A 12,034-nucleotide genomic window follows, 5' to 3' on the forward strand; every position below is an offset into this window, starting at 1 on the left:
AATTTTCTTGCTCTTACAAATTGTACTGTCATGTTGAAAAGATTTCACCTCCATACTTCTGCTGAAATGTGATTTTTTAAAATGTCGAGCCAAGAAAAGAATATTTCGAATGCTTTCTGTCTGTAACCTTGAGACAATATCACGGCTGAAAACTTTAATTATATAATTAATAAGGTACATAGTAGCGTTGGAAGAGACGGCTTTTGCGCTTAAACTTACTCTAAATAATTTTTCTTCATTATCATACTACTGATGAAACATAACTTAACATTTATTAACTTTGTTTCTGAAATATTGCCATAAAATACAAGTATTTACATTTAAGTGGAATACCGGTATATAACACTATTGAACTGTTCACTAACGCAATATGCAACTAAACAGAATTTTTATTGATCTAAATGAGGGGTTGAATTTTTATATTTATTATTATTGTTATTATTATTATTATTATTATTATTATTACTACTACTACTACTACTACTGTAACTTGTTAATTTATTTAGAACTTTATAGAATAAACTTTCGGTTTTGTGGCAAAATTTAAAACATACAGACCTATCAAAATGTGAAAAATAATGTTAATAAAAGTAAGCTATTTTATGTTGCTAATGCAATAAGTCGTGATATCATTTGGTAAATTCTTTTCCTAATATGACAGTCTTGGTTAACATTCATTATACCAAAGGAATAAAAGTATTATGAAACAAAAAATTCAAAATTTTTCCATATGAATATTTAATAAATTTTTTTACCAAATTACGAAAACCAATCAAATTCATTGTTATAAATAAGCAATAGAAGGTGAAATACAAAACAATTAATTGAGTCCAACAAAACCTAACATAAGATGGAGATTTTAAAATAAGGAGAAAACAAAAGGAAATTAATTCAAAACTAATCATTACACATATTATGTTTATTACCCTCAAAATAGTGAATTTTTACAAGCAAAATCGAGGTACAATGAAGTGCATAGATGACTCCTACAGGTACAGAATATACAGAAAGTTTCAATATTTCTACTTCAATAAGTTGATGGATAGGCATTACCAGTATGTTATATAAATGTATATTTTTATTGATATAAAATACTGTTTGTATTAGAAATCAGTTAACACTTAAACATATTACCTAGTTTCATATCAGCAATTATAATATCTCTCGTAGGTTGAGAGCATTCACACATATTTAGCTGTAAAATAGATATGCTATATGTAGAAGCAACAGCAAACTGAAACTTTTCCTGAATGCCAATTGCACTGTCGTACAATACACTGTAAAGACAAATGAAGGATCTACACAAGATTTTCCTGACCAATTTTTAACTTGTTAGCATTTCAAAGAATATTTTGTGCATTTGTAGTATACATCAGATAAATGAAATTAAAATATGATATATCAATGACATAATAAGAGCAAATCTAAGTATAAGAATACCATTATTTTAAGCCACTCATACAAGTTACATTTTAAGCAGTCTTGAAGAGTGATTTCATTTATAATGAAACTTATTTTATAATGACAAGTTTATGTGCCTTCATGTTACAAAACAAAATATCTAAGTATTTCAGAAATATATTTTATTTTGTATCACAGTTGGGACAATCAATTTTATATTACTCTTTCATTTTGAAATTTGTGTGTTGAAAAGGTCATGGATGCAGAATTTATATCTCCCCTCCCTCAAAAAAGCAGCTTTTCCGATAGCATGTGTATTCATTGCTAACACATGAAGAGTTCGTGGGAAAAACGATGAATGTCACATTTCTGTTAAGTGTTAGATAATGATCTAATTGAGTCTATAACTGCAAGATGTAGTGCTGTTTCTATAGAAAATAAAGGAAAGGATTACTGTATTCGTGGTGATAATTCTCCTTTTTACCATTTTTCATAAGAACAACATTAAATTTCGTAGTGATCCACTGAATTAGATAATGACATCAACCTTAACAAAACTGTGACATTCACTGTTTTTCCTGTGAACTCTTCACATGGCATATGTTCTAGTTCTGCATTAAGCTGCTCTTGATATTTTCTATACAGTATACATTAACATGCATCTGACAGTAAGGGTGACCATGTATCCTATTTTCTGATGTTATCTCGGCCATCCTATACATTGCACCTAAAATCTCAGTTTTGGTTTTAAATATAATTCAAACCACCATGTTTACATGAAGATGACATAAACTGTTAAGAGACATCAAACACAATGCCTCAAATACCTGATGTACATATCAGAAGAGTTATTTAATTCACTTTCAGTGTTTATTGTACAGAATTACTCACGGAGTTTTGAATGACAGTGGATATTTGAATGGGGAAAAGAGATTTTTTAAATTAATATACACCCTATTTTTTTGTCTGAACGAAGAAACTAAGTTAGCAGTTAGCTAGTTCGATCATTTTGTAAATCATAATTATACTGTCATAAAAATGCATTAGGTCAACCCTTGTATATCCAAAAATAAAAAAGTAGGTCGTGAATGTACTGATTTTCTTTAGCTTTCTCTACTAATTACGTCAAACAGATTCTATAACAAAACTGTACAATAAAGTACAATTTTATTATTTGCAAGCTAACTGTGCAATTTGTGACTGTCAGTTTTAACATTTCATAAAGTTTGAAGTTTTGTTATTCAGTTTGCTGTTCATTACCACTAATAGTACATTTATTCTAAAAATTTACCTTATTCATACCATGTTCATTTGTTTTAATTTAATTCACTTTCCAATTACATTATAAAAGTGAAAACTAATCATACACTTTGGCAAATTGGGCATTAACAATATTTAAATCAATTAAACCTAAACTTGCACACAGCATTTTGTAACTTCGAAGGACCAACAATCCACATTCTTGATACTGAACAAAAGAGTAATGCAAAGTGAATTAATTTTTTGAGCTCCATTTGTACATGACTTCACATGACCATCAGAAGCAGAAAAAATCTAACAGCCAAACATTGTCGTTGTTCATATTACTGTGGAAGTCGAAAGAAAATTCTATCAGAAATCTTTAGAAAATTGGCGAATTTATGTAGTACGAAATTTTGCCAGGATGGACAATTTTTGGATGGTTATAGCTTACTCAGGCCCTTGGCACTACTCAAACTACATCCATCGTCTGAACAAAAACAACAAAAAGGTCTATATTATATCGAGCGTCATTTTCCTTCATTTCATTTATAACTTTTGCAGAAAATGGACAGAAATTAAGTGTTCACTTTCAAGCATGCATTCATGTGCGGTGGAGAAAGTGACTGATAAAATGTTGCTGGCAAGTATCACTTATATCATGTGATGACTCCACAAGTTATATCAAATGTAACATTTGGTTCACACCATTATGGCGTTCTAAGTTCTATGAAATTATTTTCAGAAAGTGAGCGGACGAATTGACTTACGGCACTTGTCCCATTTTTGGCTCTATAAAATGTGGCCATGTTCCAATTTTGTCAAACAATCTCACATTGATATGAAACTAGACTTTAGATTGCTGCTGTATACTGTATGAATTCATATCAAGTATAGTATGTATCTGTTAGAATAGTAAGGGTGGTAAACAATATTTTCAGTTATTAAAGGGTAAAAATATACTTGCTTACTTTTAATTTTCTTGTTAAGCTCGTAAAAAGTTCTTGATGTGTACGATATAAGAAAAAACATTTTACATACACAGGGTAAATGTAGACTATAGGGACAAACTTCAGGAAGTGATTTCTGACAGAATACGGAACAAACATGTGAACATATGTGCGGAAATCCAGAGTAAGGAATACAGCATAATTACATTCCACTCCATTGCACGATACTAGCCACTTAATTTCTGACAACTTTAGAGTAGGTGTCCTAAGTGCCCCCTAATAGCCTCAATGCGAACATCCCCACATTACATCATGGATTGACACACCCGTTCGAATGTTCCGGCCTGTTCCCAAATAGCGTCACAGACTAAACTGACACACTTTAAAATTCTGCATATGAGGAACTGGCTGAGCATACACGACACTTTTTTAGGGTGCTTCCAAAGACGAAAATCAACTCAAATTAAGTCCGGTGACCAGGAGGGCCATGCAGCAGGACCTCATCCAATCCATCTTCCCTATGTTGAGATGCTGACGAACGTCAACACGGAAATGGGGAGGAGCTCCATCATTCATCAACCACATGACCTATCATACTTCCATTAAAACATTTTCCAGCAAGAGGGGCAGAGTGACCTGCAGCAATTGCAGATACTTGGCCACTGAGGCACTGTGGAAAAATAACTGGTTGAAGTAGGTAGTCACCAATATTAATCCCAGTCCAGGGTGAACCTGACGAGTGTTTCTTACAAGGGAGTAATGTCATGAAGAATGGTGTTGCCATCTATCATGGAATACATGCATTTCCGGACATATGTTCAGATGAGCTTTTTTATTCATTTTTCTGTCATGAATCACTTCCTAAAGTTTGTTCTATAGTTCATATTTACCCTGTATGAGGAAGAATGATCCAATTAATTAAAAAGAGAAAACTGTAGTGTAAAATGGCATAGAACATGACTGTTGATTATGGCGTAATAGTAATGTCCACAATTAACTTCCCAAAACATATCACAACATTCATATCGAAGGAGAATTAAGTTTCTTTAATGGTAATACACAAATATTTAACACTAGTAATACTGTAATAACTGAGAATGTTTGGAAAGCATCTTGAAAATGAAGAATGGGTATTTTGCTTGTGAAGATGACAATTGTTCTCCATATTTATCAATCTCACAGCCAAAAAAGCTTTTCAAATTAAAATTTAAGATGAACAGCTAAGTCAAAATAACAAGACGTCAAGACTTGGAAATGTGATCTTATAATGGAAGTATATCAAGGTGTAGGGCAGTGGTTGCCAGCACTCGCTGAAATGGGTAACAGGTAAGCAGTGTATCACAATATGCACCATCGTGCAGAAGGAAAAGAGAGGAAACATACCCGCCAGCGGCCACGGATGCACGCTAGTGCAATGTCTTATCCACAGGTAAAGCTGCATTTACACGAGGTCAGTCAATGAGATAATAGTTGGAAGATAGTTGACTGGCATAAAATTATTGGCTTTGTGTGAACACTCTGCCCCAACTGCCTAGCCAGTTGGCTGCGTAATTGCTGAGCCAGTCTATTGTTCCCAATGGTAGATTGAAGACAGTCCAATGCCCTCCACCACCACCAGGAACACGCCATTGGTCGACAACTGGCGTCATGTGAATGTGACATGCTAGTTGCTATGCTGTTCTTGAGGAGACTGCTTGAGTCAACTGAGAAGTCAGTTTTCTCACGTATTTTTCAGTTGTTTTCGTTGTAATAATGGTCCCAAAGTAGAGTGACAGTATTAATATCAAATTCGTTGAGCTGTATAAAGAGAAGCGATGTTTGTGGAACCAGTACCACGACCTTTACAAGAACAAAAATGCTCGCGAAAAGGCATTGTCTGACATTGTTGGTGAGATGAACATTGAAGGATTCGGTCCTGTTGAGGTCAAAGCGAAAATTAAGTGTCTCTGTGGCATTTTCAACATAGAGTTCGCTAAATAGCAACCCGAGACACCACAGACACTGCACACTCAGTCATTTTTTGTTACCTACTGCCACAGCAATACTACTTTCCTCGTGTGAATAAATCAACGTTCAACTGGTTGGGCGGCAATTGTCTCGCAACATTTTGGGGACAACTGTCTCGACAATAGGCCTCGTGTAAATGCGGCTTAAGAGACGCTAGCCTGAGGGTGCATTGTCCTGATGACTGCTGGTGTAGGGTTTAAAAACTAGACAACACAACAAGTTATGGGCATTCACAACAATTTAAAAAAGAGAGAAAGCGACTTTTATGGTGTTGTCATAAGATTTCAAGACTAAATCAAAAGCAGTTTATATGCAATCAATCAGTCAGCCTAAAAAAAGTTTGTGTGCATGAGGTCATAGGTTCGGATCTTCGTACTTTCACTTATTTCTTCTCTTATTAATTTTGCCTGTTCATTAATTTTATATGGTCATTATACTGACACTTTATTACCGTATTTTACTTAATTAGATGGCTGGGACACCTTATAGAGAAAAGGAGATAGATCCATGCTGCAAAGTTACTTTAACAAAAATAACTGGCAAAAAAGAATTGGAGTATCAAATTTCTGTTTGATCTAAAGCTCTTTAAAACTACCTCAAATTGAACTGTTCATAGCACATCACTTCTTCTTAATATTAAACTTATATGTATTATGAGTGTAGCATTCAGTTTTTTTTTTATCTAAATTCACATGCAAAATTTTGTGACCAGTTATCTTGCAGGCATTCAACTTCTCCAACAGCATTCAGTTGGCCATTTTACAAATTCTTTTCTTAAGATTTGATGAATTTGTTATATAAGCAACTTTCCTGTGTTAATTTGAAACTATGCTGGTAATTTATCTTAGTTAATGACTAGTTTCGGCTTGATTTTTAGCCATCTTCAGATTACTATTGACTAAAGTAAATTTATTACCAGCATAGTTTCAAATTAACGCAGGAAAGCTCTTTATATAAAACAAATTTACCAAATCTTGAGTGATAAAAGTGTCCAATCAAGATGTATATTCAAGTTTTTTTTTTTCCACCTCTTTCGAACTGGTTGTCTTTGGTGGTATTGGATCCAAGGTTTAAACCTAGCTGAGGACAATGAACTTTTTATGGGCGATAAAAATCCACACTATTGCCTTCTTTGTAAGAAAACTAAAGCTGAAGATCTATGTTGTAGATTTATGGCCCATGAAAGAACCCTGGTCCTGATCAAGGGGGCTCCTGGCAAAATTTATTGGCCATTTCTAGTCCACGCCAAAACTGGAGATAGTGCAAAGGGCCCATATTAGTGGCCACTGTGCTTGTGGGTTTGTCTCACCCTGTACCTGTAATCTATCCATCCATTACTTCGATAGTTGGATTTCATATCATCTCTTCTCAGTCTCCCATTTTTCACGAATATGCTTACTCCATTCATTAAAATGCACGTATGTGTAATACGGTTTCATCACCATACGTTTTCTGTTATAATTTGCATGTCTTAATTAAGCTTCACATGAAACAATGTTCAATCTCTGTTCATTTATTAGCACAACAGGACAGTTTACAGAAATGACTCACATAGAATAATCAAACACTACTGCACCAACTAGTGGAGATCTGAAAATGATCTAACTTGCGCAGAGAAATGAGAAAATTTCTTCTGCAGAAACAGAACTGATCAGTTATTCCCAATTTGTCGGCAATAAATTCTGTCTTTAAATTTTTCATATACAGACTGTATTGCATGCATAAAATTTCACTGAAATCAGTTTAGGTATATGTAGACAACAATTATTGGTGAGATAATGTTAACCAAAACCAGGTGATCTTTACACTAATTTTTTCCTTCTTTGCCTCTCTTTTTGATGTGGAACTTCAATACACTATGAAACTTGTTATTAATTCACATTATTATTCTTCTTAAAATATACCTTAATACAATTGTCTTGTTACATTTTGAAATGTATGAAGGATTATCATTTCCATTATTGTCCTTAATGTTAACCCAAATGAGCATTTACCATTAAAGGGCATACTTCAAAACATTCTGTAGTCATTAACAAAACACAAATCACCAGAATGAACATTATATGTACTTATATACATCATACATCTTATTACAACTATACAACACTTGGGCCTCAGTAAATACAGAATTCTCACAATAACAAGTTAAAGTTTGTTATACAAGAGGAAAATTTATTTTGTAGTGATATGGATGAATAAATAAAAATATTTTCTGGAAAGAAACGCATCTTATGTGTTTCCTCCATGTTTCGAATTAGTCCACAAAGATAAGCCACCATGTTTCCATTTTAAGTGGGTCTTCATATTGTCCTTTCTTGTAAACACTTGTTGGCACAAGGGGCACTTCAGATTCTGGGGCTTGTGACTGCGAGTGTGGTGCCATCTGTTACTGACAGTTTTGCCACATACTCTACAGGCGTAGAGATTTGGGTTTTCAGGCACCTTATAATACATGTTCTCGTAACCATCATCTTCTGCATATGTTGGCATTCTCATATGTTCCGGTTTGGCTGGAACAAAGAGACCAACGATCTTATGTACAGTATGAAATTGATCTTCCTTTGCAACATTAGATCACTGATTCATAAAATTAATTTCAGGTTTCTTAAAAATTGAGGCTTCTTATATAAAACCGATATCCTAAAAGAAATAAAAAATTCACACCAAGAAACAGGTTTCACTTCCTAAATATATTCCTCCATATCTGGAAAATTTCTTGACAAGTTTCATCTTGAAAACATTCTTGATCAAGGATTCCACTCTATTGAAATAAAACCCAAATTGTACCTATCACACACTATCAGGATGTTTAGCTCTCATGTGACGCCTTAGGTTGTCAGCACGTGTGGTAGTAGAGAAGCAAATGGGACATTGGTGTTTCTCAGGTTGGTGGGTTAAGAAGTGACTTTTCATATTTGTGACAGCTCTGCCACAAATTTTACAAATAGCCAAGCCACCGCCTTTGTGAAAAAATGCAGAAAAGTGTTCTGGCTCTTTCTCTTCCACTTTGAATTCGAATCCTGTAAAAAAAGAAAGAAACACCAATGTCACACTTTGGTATTTTATTTCGTAAAATGTATATATTTAACATAACCTAAAGCCAATATATAAGCGTACGGTATAATTTATAAGTCTACTTAATCACAATACTAGTGTCACTTAACAAATTGCAGTTTAAAATAATTAACCACTATAGACTCTTAAACAATTTATTCAATGCTACATTTGTAAACGAACATTTCAACTTCAAATACATACTGAGCAAATATCCACAGCAGTTGTGTGTGATTCAAGAAAACTGACCTAAAATTTATTTATATTGGTGATAAAATGGAAGAATTCATATAAAAGTGTACATTATAACTGAAAATAACGAAATCATGAGAAGAAAATTGCTAAATACATAACTAGTAAATAAAGATAGGCTGCTAATACAATCCAAATTTATGCAAAGGGTAAAAGTTTGACTGAAACATCTTTAATAATAATAATAATAATAATAATAATAATAATAATAATAATAATAATAATAATACATTGTGGAATATTACATATCCCATAATTAGATACAACAGGCCACTTATGAAGTTAAAAATTTTGATAAATTTGGTTAAACAAGTTGGGGGGAAATTCTACAGCTTTCATTTACTGATTGCACACGAGCTCATACTTTGGGCCCCACATAATAGTAATACAGATATAATGTAAAGGAAAAGAAGTTCACAGCACCATAGGATCATAGTATTACTCTGGAAAATATGTGGAACTGATACAGACCAAATGACCTCAGACCAAGTAGTGATAAAGGGAGCAGGTTGGCTGATTCTTCCAATGCTTATTCACCATGTGCTTCCACTTAGTGCCATATGCCAACGAAATCCTTAAGGTGAGGGGTCTTGCAGTGCACAGATGATGATGTGAAAATCATGACAGACGTTTGTAAAAGATGACTTGTTATGAATTCTTGATATCCATAACACACCGAAACACTCGGTAATGTTCACGAACGAAAGTTCATTTCTATTCTTGGTGTACATGTTTTTATTCTTTTTATGAAGTTGTAGAAGAAGATAAAAACCGACAATTTCATTTTTAGCATTTATTTCAAACAATTTTTCATTCTGACTACAGATAATGTTTCATTGCAGATTAAACCTATGCCTTTCACATTTTATTAAACAAGACTATACAATTAAATCCGAAATATTTACTGGTTTAATTCCTGGTTAAAAACTAACTTTCTAACAACTCTACTTCACTACCTTACAATTATCTGCAAGACTTCATTAAAATGAAATGAATACCTTTCAATGTAGAAGAAAATCTTCAATGCATTCAGAATGTATCAGATATAGCACAGTGAAGTGCATAATTTTCAGTATCTTCTACGGTGATGATGATGGTGGTGGTGATGATTAACTAGCTTGCAGTATGGAAATAAAAATACGAGACGTGAACGAAATAAACTAATTTGTTACACTCTCGTAAATGACAGCAAATCTCAAAAGCTAGCATAACAGATTATAAAACTACATTGGGAGGTAACAGTTAGGTAAGAAGTCAGTCCAAAGCAGAACAAGAGCCGTAATTCAATTCATCAGTACCAAAATTGCCAATTTTGTCAAACTCATAAATGAAACCATCCTTAATCTCCATGAAGCAACATCTACTACATTATGATACCGGTATGTATTATATTGCCTACCTAATGCATAACTGACGGAAACGAAGTACTTTTCATAACTTCAGCCAGTTTAAATACATAAACTACTGCTCTTCGATCATTTACACTCTTGGAAAAAAAAATGAAGCTAAATAGTATCACAGTACAGACGATATAACTGAACTTAGTATTCTGATTTTGTATTAAAACTGTTGAAAATCCAGTTAGTATGTAAAAATGTATAATACAAAAAAACCTGAATTAAAAAAAACTACAGTAAGTCCGATGATGATGATAAGATGGTTGCTTATTTTTTTTTTGGTGTGTGTGTATGGAAAGAATTCTATTCGAAAATAGCAGCCCTGTATCTATCTGAATTCTCTCATCACTATGATTTTATTTACATCATTAGAAAGGTAATGGAATTAAAATTAGGATGGCTATAAAACTTAATATTAATAAATAAAAAAAAATCTAGTTTCAAAAATTTTAATGGATGTTGGCATTCTTAAAGAAATATTTTTTCTATAGTTTGTTTTGTTTTTTTTTTTTAAACTCCTGAAAGTCTAATGTAATTTCTAGCGTTTATGATACTTATGACAAATATATTTATTAGCAGTAACATTTAAAATGTGTTTTTAAAATACTAAAACAGTATAGTATGTGTTCAAACAACTGTTTTAATATTTTAAAAACAAATTTTAAATGTGATTTGTTATACTGTCTGCTGGTTTGTGTTCCAATATACTCTTTTCACTTTCATTAATTACTTTTACTAGGTTTTTTTAAATTTAGAACAGTTCTTTTCATTTTTCTGGAAACTTTATTCTAATTAATATTAATTTTGTAGTGGTATACTTTTATTAAAAATAATGGTCAGCTTTGTTCATATAAAGTAAAGTAGCTAGTTGAGTGTTTTGAAATAAAATAGCAGCTAGTCTATCTCCACTTTTTGGACCACCAAAAACTCACAATTTAATGGAAGTCAAGTTCATGTTTGTAGTTGTGATCATCCTACAAAATTTATTGTATACAGATGTTTCAGTAATGTTTTGGTCTGACAGCAAGATTGAGTTATTCACAAAAAAGCAAACACTCTTCATATCAATGTTTTCTCTATTTGAACAGTGTTTCTAAATTCATGTTGTGTGTACCATTTGTGGCAGCACTTTGATTTTGTGGTGGTTTAATTCTGAACTGTCGTATGACTAGACGTTTTATAGAATGGCTCCTTACTTGGAATTAAGTAGCTTTTGGAAGACTGGTCATTGATCAGAGGGAGGGATGATCTTAGAATAGAGACAAGAAATTCAGCTTACAGATATTATGTTTTGTTGCAAAACATTGTAGGTTAACAGAGTGGTCATTTAATAATGTAATTTAAAGCAAATTTCACTACATTTGGTTAAAAATCTCATTCCTTTCCAGGTAATACATTTGATTAATTCTCTTGCAAATGGTGTGTTTATTTGCAATGTTGTAGAACTCTAATCTTATTCTTAAATTTCTGTATTATATCACTTACTTAGCCTTGCCAGTAACAGAGAATCCCCTGAAAGCAGTATGAATGCTGGACAGGTTAAGCTGGTGGTAAGGCTGCCATTCTATTCTAAAGGATGAAGAGATTTGGGCATACTCAGAACTAGATGGAAAAACTCTGTTAATCTCGAAACAGGACATGTTTGATTCATTTTTGAACCGAAAGAAGAAATTTCCATAAAGGTAATTTTGAATGTATTTCTTTGAATGTATTGAATTAATCTTAGTCCGTTAA

The 12,034-nt window shown here is 32.8% G+C and overlaps 1 protein-coding gene across 8 annotated transcripts in view; it reads right to left on the reverse strand.

Moving 5' to 3' along the window:
* The window catches only part of LOC138712215 (broad-complex core protein isoforms 1/2/3/4/5-like), a 218,606-nt gene that overhangs the window by 61,463 nt on the left and 145,109 nt on the right, over positions 1-12,034 (reverse strand). Inside the window, exons 5-6 of one of the 8 annotated variants that reach the window (XM_069843760.1) lie at positions 8,385-8,617; positions 7,974-8,107 (exon numbers count right to left, since the gene is read on the reverse strand). The exons of 6 other annotated variants lie outside the window; for them this stretch is intronic. In XM_069843760.1, the coding sequence (XP_069699861.1) occupies positions 8,388-8,617 (230 nt within the window). In that variant the 3' untranslated portion in view covers positions 7,974-8,107; positions 8,385-8,387. Of the gene's footprint in view, positions 1-830; positions 8,108-8,384; positions 8,618-12,034 lie in introns of those variants that run through there. One more of the 8 variants, XM_069843758.1, reaches the window with a different exon arrangement.

The sequence above is a fragment of the Periplaneta americana genome, chromosome 13, assembly GCF_040183065.1.
Source record: "Periplaneta americana isolate PAMFEO1 chromosome 13, P.americana_PAMFEO1_priV1, whole genome shotgun sequence".
Lineage (NCBI taxonomy): Eukaryota > Metazoa > Arthropoda > Insecta > Blattodea > Blattidae > Periplaneta > Periplaneta americana.